The sequence below is a fragment of the Monomorium pharaonis genome, chromosome 6, assembly GCF_013373865.1.
Source record: "Monomorium pharaonis isolate MP-MQ-018 chromosome 6, ASM1337386v2, whole genome shotgun sequence".
Lineage (NCBI taxonomy): Eukaryota > Metazoa > Arthropoda > Insecta > Hymenoptera > Formicidae > Monomorium > Monomorium pharaonis.
Window position 1 is genome coordinate 4,319,810 of NC_050472.1, and position 16,219 is coordinate 4,336,028.

The 16,219-nt window shown below is 27.5% G+C and overlaps 2 protein-coding genes across 2 annotated transcripts; both read right to left on the bottom strand.

Annotated features, from left to right (window-relative positions):
- Window positions 1-1,118: 1,118 nt before the first annotated feature.
- Window positions 1,119-2,298, bottom strand: LOC118646090 (probable chitinase 10). Its single transcript, XM_036288383.1, has one exon. It carries the CDS (start codon window positions 1,901-1,903, stop codon window positions 1,181-1,183), a length of 723 nt encoding a protein of 240 aa, XP_036144276.1. The 5' UTR covers window positions 1,904-2,298; the 3' UTR covers window positions 1,119-1,180.
- A 487-nt stretch (window positions 2,299-2,785) lies between these two features.
- LOC118646030 lies at window positions 2,786-8,250 on the bottom strand. Its single transcript, XM_036288260.1, has 2 exons — window positions 6,157-8,250; window positions 2,786-3,229 (listed from the first exon to the last, which is right to left on the bottom strand). Exons 1-2 carry the CDS (start codon window positions 6,426-6,428, stop codon window positions 3,157-3,159), a joined length of 345 nt encoding a protein of 114 aa, XP_036144153.1. The 5' UTR covers window positions 6,429-8,250; the 3' UTR covers window positions 2,786-3,156.
- Between the last annotated feature and the right edge of the window lie 7,969 nt (window positions 8,251-16,219).

Consider the following 16,219-nt stretch of genomic DNA (forward strand, 5'->3'; position numbering starts at 1 on the left):
ACGCTATCTGAACTGTTCGTGGAGCCAATAGCGCGGTAGTGATAGCAAGTTCCGTGAACAGCTATAGTGTAGCAAACGCTGTTGGACAGTTGATTAGCCACTGCCAGCAATATTAACAAAATGTTTATATATATATTAATAATTATTTATGTTAACTATGTTACTTAGTATATTTATTACTTTTTTTCTTTATATATATATGATACTTATTTGTTTATATTTATTTTATATTCAATATTTTAATAATTATAAAATGATTATTAAACAATTAAATTTTTCAATGGAAATTGAAATTATTGAAGTTCAGAAAATAAAAACTATTAAAGTTATTTACGATCTTATTAAATAAATTTTTTAATTTTTAAATAAATTAAATAATATTTAATAAGTCCTATATATTACTCTTTAATTAAAATGATTTTATATGTAATAAAATAAAATAATTTAAACAATTTCCTATAAATTTTTTTTTGTCCATTTTTCTATTTCAATTCAAAATCAAATTAATTATTAATTCATATTTAATTTACATAATATTATATGTTAATTTGAAGCTTATGCCTAATATAATTTTTTATGTAAATTTATGTTCTTTTGCACTATGTCGTATACTGTCGCTCTTGAATTGCATTAATTATTTAAACTAAAATTTTAAAATAATATATGATTACGTTATCAATTTAATTAATAATAATGATACTTAAGTCGTTTACATATTTGCAATTGGTACAGAAAAGGATTGCATTTCAAGACAAACAGTACATGCAGTCTAATGAATCAAAATAGTATATATTATTATATACATATTTTGATGAAAAATAATATTAAACTCAAAGATCCAGTCTTGATCACCTTGATAAAAATATATTAATGAAATATTTCACAAAAACTTTTTTATTTGATAGATCTATCATTCAGGATGTTATAATGTTGTCTGATTTCTGAGTCAACTACGACGCATCGTTCCGTAATAACATTGATACGAACGTGTTATGTTACGATTATACAATTTTTGTTGAATAACTGTAACGCCAAAACGATGTATAACAGCTATATCACTTGCGTATAACAAATATTACGTAACAGGTTATTTCCATGTCATATTGCACCTACATATCACAAGAATAACAATGTTAAATTACTTGTAACTTCCATGTTATATTGCCGCTATAAAATGTGTTCACTGGGATGTAATATTATAGTCATCAATTTGAACGTCAAATATTGAAATGTCGAACATCGGTATCAGCCGAATACACTTTACTATTGCCGACATATCGCAAATTTCCTTCACGTAGTCAAAATGCTTGCCTATTGGACATGTTTTTAATATTTTTTCACCGTTTACGCATTCGTAATATTGGGTACATAGACATGCATGAGCTATTTGCGCTTTTTCTGTTGAATCCTTTGGAGGACAATTCTCACGAGGTTTATTGGGATCTCGTGGGGAATGTGTTGTCGTTGTTGTATATTCTTCAGGTGTTGTAAGTCTTGGCGATGGAGTACTTCTGTCACCGCAATCTGTATTTTCTGGGCGATCACATTCGCTGATATCTGGATTGAATACTAAAAGGCTTTTGCATTTTTTTGGCACCATAGATTTTATGCCCCAAGTACACCAATAATAATAATGGCACCAAATCTTATGGAGAACTTTGTAAGGCTTAATCTTTGGTACGCAAATTAAACAGGCAGATGACTTTACTGATTCTATCGGTTTTGGAGAAAACGATGTTGAAGTCAATGGCGGATTTGGCGACGTCGTAATTAATGAGCGGATAGTTGACATGATTTCCGTAGTTCGTGGAATGAGAGCATTGCATTTTACATTTTTCGGATAATTGCATACACCAAGAACTGGATTGAATAATAAATTGCGATTGCATCTCACACAGAACATAATATGTATTACATATCTAATGGATATCTTCGACAGATATTAGGGATATCCATGAATATATAGGAAATATCCATTAGACATGCTATAAATATCCAGATGTCCGCAATATGCAATCTAATAAATATCCATAGGATATGTAGATCAATATCCAGTCGACATCTATAGAATATCCAGTGGATATCTACATAAATATCCACTAGATACTGCTATGAATGTCGATTGGATATTGATCTATATATCCCATGGATATTTACTAGATCTTATATTGCGGACATTTGGATATTTATATTATGTCTAATGAATATTTTCTATATATTCATGGATATCCCTAATATCTGTCGAAAATATCCATTAGATATGTAATATCCCAGCAAACACAAAGTTACATGTAACGTGCTTGTTAGTTGTAATTTCCTACTCAATAATATAATTGCAATATAACACACATGTACTGTTGATAAAAATAATTTAAAAGAAATAAAATTTTTATTTTAAATTTTTATTTTGTCAATCATCCATCGAGGCTCCGTGAAGCCTCTATTAATGATCCACGAAACGTCCGTAAGTCATCCATCGAGGCTCCGTGAAGCCTCTGTTAATGATCCACACAACGTCTAATAGACCTCTTTGACGACCTCTATTGAAGGTCTAATAGACGTCCACAGTGCGGAACTGTGGAATTTCTAATGGCTCTATATAGGACGTCCACTGGAAGTTTAAACTTCTATGGCAGACGTCCATTAGACATCTACTGGAGGTTTCATTTCTATGTGGGTATGTAGATATTTATTAGATATCTATTAGATATTTTATTCTGTGTAGGATGTTTGGGGGATGGAATTTACTATACCATTAGAACATAAATAGTAATGATCGCACATAGTCTTATGAAGAAGCAAATGTATTTTGCCATCAAAAAAACACAAGAATTCAATGAGGGAGTTGTTGGGGTATTTGGTGACGGGGTTGGTGGCTTTGGAGTAGTCGGTATCGGTGTGGTTGGCGTCGTAATACTTGGTGACGGGGTTGTTGGCGTCGAATGTTGGGGTCAATGACGATATCTGACATCCTGCTTGCCACGGCCAATCACATATCTGAAGTTTAGGATTGAAATGTAATCTGTTGCCATTCTTATCCATAATAGGACGCTTTACTGGATCTTCTTTCTTTTCCATATAACAATTGTATAATTTTGTAGTCACTTTTATGGAATATAAGAACTGTTTTGTTCCTTGGGACATTTTGACAGAAAATCAGCCATTGATGATTTTTTGAGAGCAGCAACACTCAACGTGACAATGTGTAAAAGAGACACTGATTAAATTCCTAAAAATAATAATAATACACAGGTAATGTTAGTTATTTTGAAAAAAGTAATTGTGATAAATAAATTTAAAAAGTAATATTTTAATTTTTAAAGACTATAGCGAGCTGTGTGAAAGGATAAAAATGTCTTTTGGTTTATAAATAACCACAAAATATATAAATTAATTCCTCTAAAAAATTTTTTTAATATAATCTTGTTTCCTTTTTTTACTTATAAAATAAAAAAATTGTTTTTTATTTTTTTAAATTTAAATCCGATAACAATTTGAAAAAATAAAATAAAAACATAATTTTCTAATTCTATGGGTAGAGAGCCGGGAAGAGGGTAAATAAAATTAAGTTTTGGAAAGTTACTTTGTAAAAATAATTAGTTACAGTTACAGTTTTTTCATTAAAAAGTAACTAATTACAATTATTACAAGTTATTGATTTTGAAAAATAACTTGTTACATTTACAGTTACTAAAAAAATAACGAGTTGTTACTTTCTAATCATTTTTTCTTAAATAATTATAGATATTATTTTAAATATAGGAAATAAAAATTTTACATTTTATGCTTAACTAACTCTTGCAGATTATGTGCTTAATTATGTACTTTAATAAGCTATTTTATGTACATTAAATCGGTAAAAAACTAAATCATATAATAGTGTTATCAAAATTTAATAAAATATAACGCTACATCGGCTGTCATAGATTGATTTTTTTTTACAAAATTTTAATAAAAATTATTAATTTTATAAAATGACATTTAAATACATTATCTCTTTGTGGCGTCATTATAGAGCTATTGATGCTAAACATATATTCCACAAATGTAAAATTTGAAATACCGTGTTATCTTTAATAAACTTTGTTAATTTAGTGTAACCATTTAGCATATAAAAATAAATAAACATTCTATATAATTTTATTATATTTTTGATTTATTAATTTTAGATTTTTTAAATCAATTAATGTAAAAAATATAAATACTATAAAAAGAATACATAATTTTATATTGCATATTATATAATATTGTATAATAACTGCTAGATATTTTTATTATCGCTATTAATTTTATTATTTTTGGTGCATAAAAATATTCAGATAAAATTATGGTAAAAAAAGTTATAGTGGTTTAGAAGATATTTTATATTTTATATCAAAATATTTAAAAATTTGATTATCTAAAAAATGATGCATCCCAAAATAATTAATCTATGTTTATTTTACGTCTTTAACTTATTTTTTTATGTATAGAACTACCCTGTTTTTCATTGTAACCAATAATAGAACATCTTGTAATCACTTCTAATTAAAATTAATTTTTCTGATGTAATATATTATTTAATATGACACTTTATAGTTTCAAAAAAATGGTCAATAACTGCAATTGAAGTTGTTCAGTACGTTTAACTTAAAGTTATCGGAACAGTCAAGCATCGTTTTGCATTTCAAATGCAATGTAAAATTCTATAAATATGCATATTTGAGTGGCTCATAGAAAAGATCTTGTTCAAATTGCGTGAATATCGACATTATCAATAGAGAGAGTGAGAGAAAGAAAGCGAGAGAGAGTGAGAGAGGGGGGGAGCGGAATGAAAGGACAAAAAGGAAAACAGAAAAGGCGCTTAAAATTCAAATTATGACAGTTACATTTGGTAAAGCGTATGAAAAATTGGAAATATTTAATGAGCGATAAAAGGTTTTATTTATTGTTGTTCACATCTTTCCAAAATAGTAAAAAAAATTTATCTATATTTTATAAAATCAATTTCACAGATGGTTAGCTTTTTATAAGGCAAAAACTGGTGCGCAAGAAACATTAGCTTTTATGATGATAGAATTTGGCTTTTCAGTCCAACAAATATTTGACCTCTGTCGCGAATGAAATATCGCTTTTAGTAACGAAACAGGGTATAGCTTAAAACAAGCCCAATATATCTCTAGTTTCTAAATTGAAAAAAAATTTTTACAGATCAAAAAGTCAGTTTGATTTTTTCAAATAAAAAACATCTAGCTTGTAATATAAAATCTAATTTTTAGATCAATTGTAACGTTAAATGACAAGAATTTATTTAGTTTCTACACAGAAAAATTTAATTTCTTTTTTTTTAGAAAAACCACATTCTTACTATAAAAATGGCTTTTAAGAGATCTTTTAAATTCGATTTTTTAGGTTTAATAACAGTTACTTTGCAGATTAACAGAAAGCTGGATTTACAATTGATGAAAAAAAACTTTTATAACAAAACAGCTTTTAGGTGAAAAATTTTAGAATGTATAACAATAAAATAAATTACTAACTTTTAATGCTTATAATTCCAATAACAAATATATTCGCTGTTTTTTTAAGTCAACTTATTTTCATTAAAATGTTTGCTTTATAATTTTACAACAAAACCACAGAATTTTTGCAAAAAATTGAAATTATGTTAATATAATTTTAGTTTATTTATTTATCAAGTTTATTTATCAAGTATTTGTGTGTTTGAAAAAGATATTTATCATTAGTTTATTAATTTTTAACACTAGGCACCATTAAACATAAATCTGGCAGCATACAAAATTTAAGATAGACAACAAAAATATTTTTAATAAACATACTTAATAATATTTTCATTGTGATTACAATGGAATATTAATTAATAATTTTAAATATTATTGTTAAATAACAGGTTTTGACTTTAAAATCAAAAATTTAAATTATGTAAATAATAAAATAAATATATCAGATGTAATATTTTAAAATCTCAAATAATATCTCGAATGTTTATTTATTTGCAATCACTTCACTTATACGTTTCTAAAAATTTATTATATTTCCAATTTGGAGGCTGTTTGCGTGCGTCTCACAGGTGGTCAATCAGAGGTTTAAAGATTGGTAGTGCAGAAAAAACCAAAAGAACGAACTAACCGTGTGAAACGTTAATCATATACGAACCTATATTCTCCGTTCTCTTTAAGCCACCCGTTTGGCGGCACGGTGAAGATGTTTCTCTTGGGCCGACTTCTAATATTGCTTATGACTTCCCTGACCGGCGTATCCTTTGACAAAATGACCTTGACCTCTACAGCACAATAGTTTGCAGCAACATTGCTGCAACGTTGCAACATTGCATATGGCAATGGAATATGTAATGTAATGGGTTGCGTCTTATCGGGCGCGGTTTCTTCCACTATTTCATTGTCAGCCGCCGACGTTCCTTCAGCCATTGTAGCGATTCCTCGATTGTTGGATCCTTAAACGATTTTTGATAATCCTATTTTTCCCTCTAATCTGCCGTTGAATCTTCGAGGAATCTCTGTCTTTGAATATTTTACAATCCGCCCGTTGCTCCTGAATATTAAACAATAATCTTAAATTTTTTATGGTAACCTGAATCTCTGAGACAAAAAAAAGACCTAAAAGAGAAATGTTTCTTTTATTTATATTTGATTTTAAATAATAATCTGAAACGTGCTGTAAAATTTTGAAAAATTGAATAACGTTCGAAATACGTTAAATAAATTTTTTTGAGACCTTAAATTTAATCGCAAATATTCTTAAATGTTAACTCTTATATACCCGGATTACCCGGATAAATACAGATACTCACATACATTTTGTATTAAAAAGATAGGAAAGAAACATTCAAAATATTAAAGTATTAAAAAAACAACTTGCTTGTACACACATACGCTATAAACAATAAAAAAGTAAAATTTTTTCATTTAAATTTCAAGCTAAAAAATTTATAATATGAATATAAATATACGCATACATGATTTTTTTATTACACAATGGAAACTAACAATTTTTACATATTTAATAACTAATCTTACTGTCATACCGAAAATTCCTTCGTATTCTTTTTTATATTAAGATAACATTTCTCATATATCGTTATTAACAAACTTCTATAATAAAAATACAAGTTATATTGTACAACAGTGAAGATCAAAGATATATAATGATGAATAAAGATTGAACACGAAACTGCTCAAATACAAAGATGTTTCGAAACTGACGTAGATGCCCTAAATTAGTTTAACCTGTTGGAAGCAGAGAGGGGAAACGTCGACCATCGGGCTGGCTATTGCGAGAATAAGTTTAAGGACGTTCTTGAAGGGATAGGGAATAATAGAGAACCGTTTATTATCTGTAAAGTGCGAATTAAATTCCACGATGGTTACTCGAGGACCCGGAGTACTGACATAGCACGAAACTTCCAATAAATGGTATAAGGGTTCAATAAAAAATTTTTTCAATATGAAATATAAAAAATATTTTTTTTAAATCTTTGCATTTTAGAAAAATGTAGCTCGTTTTTTGAAACATCGTGAGTCTCTACAACTTAAAGAGAGCTTCCAAAAATTGAGAAAATAAAACTAAAATTATATATAATTACATACAAACTTATGGAGTTATATATGTTCAGATCACAATACTATACCTCCAAATATAAACTTATTTAAATATATATAATGCTTGAATATGATTAGATAATCACATATATGACCATATATGAGTTTTTGCGGACAAAATCCATATATGAGCGTATAAAATTACTTCTAATATGAGCATATACGAGCATATAAGAAGTATTTTTTCCCGGGTTAAGTTACTTTTGTGTGATATTTTTACTAATTTACAATGTTTTAAAGTAAAAGAAATTATTAAAAAAATATTAAATTTTAATTTTATGTAATTTACAAATAGAATACTTTCAAAATGAAATCTAAAAGATAGACTGGTTTTTTAAGTTTTATCTTGTCTGTTTACATTTTCAAACTTTTCTACGACTTTTTCTACTTTTCTAGAAAATACTAAATGTTCTGTAAAATGTAAAAAAGTCGCAAATACTTTCAAACTCAAAGAAAGACAACTATGTAGTCGATTGACTGGTTAAAGTTCCTTTATTATAAGTTAAATAATTATGACGTTTCGACCATGGGATTTGGTTCTTTTCAAGAGAATACAAATTGATAATTTGCAAGACTAATACAATCATTAAAAGTCCGTGGCAGCAAATTTACAAACAATTCTAAAATTATAACGGTCACAAATATATAATTATTAAAAAAAAAAATGTAAAAAAAAATGAAAACGCCATAAAGGTAATACATTAGAACGTATGTATCTCATTGTCAATCAATAGTGAAACAATGAATATAATAAAGAATATAATAGTCAAATTCATTTAAAACGGGAAGTCAAAACAAAATTAAATTTGTCGCCAAGCGTGTACGAGCGCAAACAAGAGTCTGAATATTTCTGTACATCAATATATTATTGAATAGTGAAAGTAAACATTATATGGCCTTTATTACCGTGTTATAGACACTGTCTAAATTCTCAGCGTCTCTTTTTAAATTTATGGTATTATAATTCTTCTTTATAAAAAATATTTTGGCAATCTCTCTTTTTCTTTTGTTATTTTCACAATGCAAAATCCACGAAGATTGCCAATCAAACGTGGTTCATTGTTAATTGTTAATTGTTAATGTTTATTGTTAATATTATTTTATTTTTTTCTTATAATTTTATATTTGTAATAGTTATAATTTTAGAATTGTTTGTAAATTTGCTGCCACGGACTTTTAATGATTGTAGTCTCGCAAATTATCAATTTGCACAATCACTTGAGAAAGACCAAATGCCATGGTCGAAACGTCGGCATCGTATTATTTAACTTAATAAAGGAATTTTAGCCAGTCAGTCGACTACATAGTTGTCTTTCTTTGGATTTAATTACTAGCGGCAATAAACAATCCCTGCTGGTTTTTATTTCCAAACTTATCAATGATAATGTATGAAACAAATTTATTTTACCAAAATTCAAATGGTAATATGTGTAATATTTTAATAAAACCCAATGTTTTTTAAAATACATATATGAAATCTGTAATGTCAGCTCAAAAGAAAAAAGATATTACATTTTTTTTGAAATATAACTGCTGTAGAGCTTTTATAATAAAAAACATTTTTAATTTCTAAAATTTCTAATTATATTATTTTTAATTTCTCTAATTTCTATTTATATTATTATTTTTCTTATACATTTACACACAATCAAATGTAATTATTTGCATTTTACAAAATATTCTCTTTTTATCCATGTGCTCAAATGATTATTGCATATTTGCCACTTAACAATTATATCCATATTGTTTCCACTTTATTACATTATCGGAATTCCATTAATAGTGCGGGCACTTACCTTTTATTGTAAGAAATCTATTTAAAGAGTAATATCTATTTCTTCGCTTAAATTGCTAACTGATAAATACGTTATTGCGAAATGATATTTATATAAATGCTTATCACATAGTACGTGCTTATCATATCTGACATTTGACAAAGCTAGTAATAGATATAGATTAAAGACAAGACAAGAATAACGTTCTTGTCTTAATTCTCTAATATCAAGAATTACTATATCTTGATCTCAATAGGCAATTTCTTGTCTTTTTAATTCTTGCAAGATTCTTGATACTGTTGTAATATCTATAAATATAGAAGAGACCGGGGCTAACTCGATCCGTGGGTAAATTCTATTCTTATTATTTCAGAGATAATCATATATTCCAAAAATATTAAATGAAGAAAATTCATTTCAAGATTGTTGCAACTTCCACAATTTCTTTATAATTTATATTTAATGATAGTCACGCAGAATGTAATAATTTTTTTCAACATATATCTAAAGTTATTATAATAGTTTATTTTTATTTGCGTCATTTAATAACGCAAATTTAGTAAATCTTCAAAATAGCCAATCAGATCCATATTGTTTCAAAATACAAAGGCAAATTTATTATCAAATAAATACATTATTATATGCTGCTCAAAATGAAAATCCAACGTATGGTCAACTCTTTATTATAAATGTTAATGAAGCTATAAATTATCGTCTTACTGATAATTCAGGTTTAGATTTTGAAATTGTACATAATCTTGAACATATAATAAGAGAATCAAATGTATTTGTTTAATCTTGTCAAATAATGGGTGAAGAATTAGAGAATCAACGACGATTAAAAATAGAATCTGGAGAATTAATGCCAGAATTACAATTACCATGTATATTAAAACCAGGTATGGATCGACGTCGATACAATATTCAAAGAACCAATGAAGTTGCTGCTGTTTTTCGTACAACTGTCGATGAAGAAATTCTAGAATCATATGTAACAATACGTAATAAAAATACTAAAACTTTGCAAAAGGTTAGTTCTATGGATCCAAATGTTGAACCATGCATGGATACATTATCCATATTTTATCCATATAGTACTTAAAGATGGCATAGTGACTTAACAAAGTTAAATAGTAGTAAACGAATATCTAGAAATCAATATACTAAATATTGCATAACTGTTCGTGACAAATTTAATGTTTTTTTATTAGGCCGTCGTCTATTTCAACAGTGGCTTGTAGACAATTATGTTAAAATAGAAAAAGACAGAATAAATTATTGTAAAGATCATCAAAGAGAATTACACATTGAAACATATTACAAACTAGAGTAAATAATTTAAATAGACGTGTTGGAATAGTGATTATACTTCCACTCACATTTACAGGATCACCATGTAATATGTTGCAAAATTATCAAGATGCAATGGCAATTGTTAGTAAATTTGTTAAACCAGATCTTTTTATTACTATGACTTGCAATCCTAAATGATGGCGTGAAATTGAAGAGAATCTTTTGCCTGGTCAATAAGCTTCTGATAGACCTGATACTTATAAACGCGTTTTTAATATTAAAAAAGATTATTTAATTGATTTGATTGTAAAGCAAAAATTTTTTGGAGAAGTAGCAGCCTTTGTATATGTCATAGAATTTTAGAAACGCGGTTTACCACATGTTCATATGTTAATTACTTTAAAATACGATTACAAAATAACAACTTCCCAAATCGCTGACAAATATATTTCTGTTGAAATTCCTAATCCTCTTGAAAATCAAAGATTACATACCATTAATTATAAGATATATGTTTGATAGATGAAAAATGTTTGAAACATTATTCTAAATCATATCTCCAAGAAACTAGAATGAATGAAAATGCTTATCCTTATTACCGTCGACAAAATAATGGTAAAAATTATGAACGTCCTGGTGGATATATAGTTGACAATTGTTATGTAGTTCCATATTGTCCTATTTTTTTAATCATTTTTAATTGTCATATAAATGTTGAAGTAGTTTCAAGTATCAAATCGGTTAAATATCTGTATAAGTATATCTACAAAAGACATGTTGCTGCTATAACAATCGAGCCAACAACAAACAATATAATTATTGATCATGACAAAATAAGTAATTTAATAGAGACTCATTATGTTGATCCTGTAGAAGCCACTTGGCGTATTCTCGAAAAAAAGTTACAAGAAAAAAGTCATGCTATAATACGTTTACCAATCCATCTTTCTCATCAACAAAGCATTATAATTGAAAATAAAGCTATAATATATTGAAGAAGCAATGACGTCTGCTTTGAATCAAGTTACTATGCTAATTGATTACTTTTCCTTAAATTTTTGCGATGAAAAAGCAAGACAATAATTATATGTAGAAATTACACAATATTCTACGTTTAAGAAAGAAAAAATTAATGGAAAAAGTATTTCACATTGGGTTAAACGTAAAAGTCATTATAATTGTACAGAACAAATGTATTCTGTTAGTTTAACACCAACAGAATTATTTCATTTACGACTATTATTACTTACTGTAAAGGGAGCTACAAGTTTCTATGATTTAAAAACTGTAAATGGAAAAGTACGTCAATTATTTTCAACGACATGTCTAGCTTTAGGTTTAATTAAAGATGATGTTGGAAACGAACAATGAAGCTATTGGATGGATGATGCCAAGACAACTTCAAAGATTATTTCTACGTATATTATTACATTGTCAACTATTACATCCTAAGAAGCTTTGGGAAAATTTTAAGGTAGCAATGTCAGAAGATTATGTTCGACAATTTGGTATATTACAAGGCCAACAGAAAACTTATGCACAAATTAATTTTTTACTTTCTATTGAAGATAAAAGTTTCAATAATTTTCCACAAATAAAACAATTGACAGAAAATTATGAGGAAAAAGATTACATAATATTTGAAAAAGCTATGGACATTGGTATCAATCAATACCAACAGTTAAATAATAAACAAAAAGAAATAGTACATCTTGTATTAAATAGATTAGATATTAGTAATCATAATAGTAATTGTTTCTATATTGATGGTCCTGGTGGTTCAAGTAAAATATTTATATATACAATTATATATTTATTATTTAGCTAAAATTCATAATAAACATGTATGTACGATGGCTTTCACGGGCATTGCAGCAACATTATTATCAGGAAGAAATACAGTTCATAAAACATTTGGATTACCAGTTCCATTATTAATGATTATTTGCTGATTCGACATCTAACATTAAAACCCAATCAAAGGAATTAAGCTCAATATTTAAAGAAAACAGATATTGTTATTTGGGATAAAGCGCCAATAGCACTACGATATGCTTTAGAAATTATAGATTGAACGTTACGTGATATTATGAATAATGATTTTCCTTTTGGTGAAAAAATTATTATATTAGGTGGTGATTTTAGACAACTACTTCCTGTTAAAACACATAATACTTGAAGTAAAATCGTGAATTTTTCAATTAAGTTTCCCAGCAAACACAAATTAAGTTACATGTAACGTGCTTGTTAGTTGTAATTTCCCACTCAATAATATAATTGTAATATAACACACGTGTTATATTACAATTACATTGTTAAGTGGAAAATTACAACTAACAGGCATGTTACATGTAACTTGGTGTTTGGTGGGTTAGTTATACTTGAATACATTAAAAAAAATTTTTTTTTAACAGAAAACATGCAAGTTTTTCCAGAAGAAACTGAATTTGTAAAATTTTTATTGGATATGGGAGATAACGTATTAAATAATTGCAATAATAATATACATCTTCCAAATTGTTGTATTGTATAAACAAATTATACGCGTATTGCAGTGTATTATACTTATCTTATTATAACTTCTTGTTTGCATGTGTCCTCAATCAAGGAGATACGCGGAGTGGATCGTGTCAAGTGAGAATCTAATTGTGACGACAATTACTGTATATATGCACTATTTATTAAACATTTAATATAGTTAAAAATAATATTTATTGGCACAAAAATAATTATCCGTGGACTATATCCAGGTGTCTGGTATCGAAATTTTTGTGACAAACTTTCATAAGGGCTGGCGTGGAACTAAAGGATTTGATGCGTTATTTATGCGAAATTGTATTACATTTTAGTAATGTCATTTTTAAAGAACAAACAATTTTAGAGCTTTGTGATATAATCGTTACAGAACACAGTACACATTATATAAACGTAACAAAATCATATAAAATTTACAGCTTTTAATAAATGGTTCTGTGACGTCACTTACATTTTGTATTTGTTACGTCTTAATCATGGAACAAAACATGCATGTGATTTAGTTACATATAATTTATAGATCTGGGTTACGTAACAAATATATAATAATGAGTTGTAACAAAAATTTCATTACTATATTAAGTTGTCACGGTTGCATCACAAAGCCATCTCGCTGTTATATAACAAAGATATTTACATAGTGACCAGAAAACGATATAACCGTGCTAAAACGTGTTTGTTTGGTATATAATATACATAAAATAAAATAAATTCACGCTTGTAATGTACTAGTTTAATATAAAATCAGAAAATAGTATTAATTCTAATAATATTTTAATGTAGAAATCACGATGTGCCGCATTATACAATGTGCTGAATACTAAGGTGCAAATAAACGTTTTCTAAAACGCAATATTTTCAAGTATTATACAATAAAAATTTTATTAAATCAGTCACATGCTAGTAGGTAAGATATTCAGTTTTAATTTTATTCTTTATTTTATCATATTTAAAACATTTTTTTATTGAAAATATTTAACTTTTTTGAAGTGCGCCATATTTTCATAATTTCCCTTACATAAACGTGCAATAGCGCATATCTTATTAAAGCATAAGATACTTGTGTAATTAACAAAAAAAGTTTTACATCGAAATAAAAGGCTTCTAGCAATTCTCAATTAATTTTTAAATATTTTGTACAAATAAGTTATGTTAGAAAAATACAAAAAGAAACACCAGTTTGGAGCCCAATTTCTTAGACGTTTATTTATGATTACGTTGCAAAACATTAATTTTAACAAAATATAAAATAACATTATAAAAATTGCTTACTCTTTGATAGAAGACACTTTTTAGTTTACATTTAATTTTTAAAGTTTTATTTTTAGTTTTTGTTTAAAAAGTCCTATCTGTTACGTACGTCCGGCTAAATAGTTTACGTCGTCTGTCACGAGCGGACGATTAGTTCAGCGGAATTAGACTGAAAAATGGCCGTTTTTGGAAAAAATTGGTAACTCAGGTTTGACTGTGCGTAAAGCACAATTAATGTGCGTAGATTAAGATAGGTACGTTTGCCACTTGCAAAAAAGTGAGGATTATTGCAAAATTACGGGTTGAAGTGAGAATAAAGCAGTTTTTTGCTTGCGTCTCGTAAACTAAAAACGGACTCGAAAAAAGTTTCGAACAAAAGTTGTAGGTATTAAGCAGATCTATAATAATAAATTTAGTTCATTAAGATCGGTCGATTAGTTTGGTTGTAAAATAGAAAAAACTATGAAAAAAGGCCATTTCTTAAATTGTTAATAATTTTTTTAAAAATTAACTCTAGCATTTGAAATTGTAAAAAAATATAGCTTCTTTTATGACGGTAAAAATGTGCACCGAATTTTATTTAAAAATATTAACAACTTTTGGAGTAATGCCAATTGTTTATTCAAAACGCGCTCCACTAAAATTTAATTTCTACATTTTTGAAGTCATGCACAAATCTGAACCAAAGTTTTTTCTTTTCTTAAAAAGTTGCAGTATCGTATATTGGTATTGCGAAATGTGTGCAATGGAATTAAGTGCCTCGAATAAACGTGTAAAAAATAAGCCTAATTGACAATCAAATCACTTTTAAAATATTAACGCTATTAAAATGGGGTAAGATGTATTTAAAAAGTGCAATTTTTCTTTAAATTTAAATAAAAGAACATTGTCCTAACTTGCTTAGAAGCCGAGATAAAATTTTTTTTTTTTAATTACTGTTGCTACAGTTATGAATATTAAGAGCTGAAATTTTGACAGCGTTTTATTAAATAGTTAAAGTAACCTTTTCCTAAAGTTCAAAGCGATTCATAAAGATTGACCACTGTAAACGTGTTAATAAAAGCAGTATTACTCGAGAGCGGCGCGGCGGCCGGCGACGAGTGCGCGCGTGCACGTCACGTCGTCTGCTAGCGCGTGGCCAGACACCCGCGTACAAAATGAACCTGACGGCCTATTCTGTAACTCGTTAAGAGGTATCGGTATCGTTATACAGTTGTTGCGCAGATATTTTATATGGTAAAAAAGCTGTGTAACGACAGTATAACGATACCGACACCTCTTAATGAGTTACAGAATAGGCCTACTGGCGCGTTCAAATTACGTCAATCGTTAATATCTAGGGAAATCGTTAAATCTAGGAACTAAGCATCCTGGAAAGACGAATTTTTTGTAAACTGGGCTATCTCGACGAGACAAGACTAATGAGCTAAACCATTTTTTTATATCTCCTCAAATAAACGTTTTAATTAATTTTCTCCCTTTTTAAATTATTTATTTGACGCGTTAAATATGTATAAATAATTTATTTACCTATGCGGCGTATGCATATGCTTTAAATTAATATAATTTAATTTTTTTATTACTTTTATTGCAAGGAATGTGTATGTTTTATATTTTTTTTGCATAATTTAGTGCAATTAACAAACATTTAAATTAAAAAAAACTCTAATGCAATTAATAGTTACATAACTAAAACATTATATACTTTTTTTAATTTAAATGTTTGTTAAAAAAATTAATATTAAT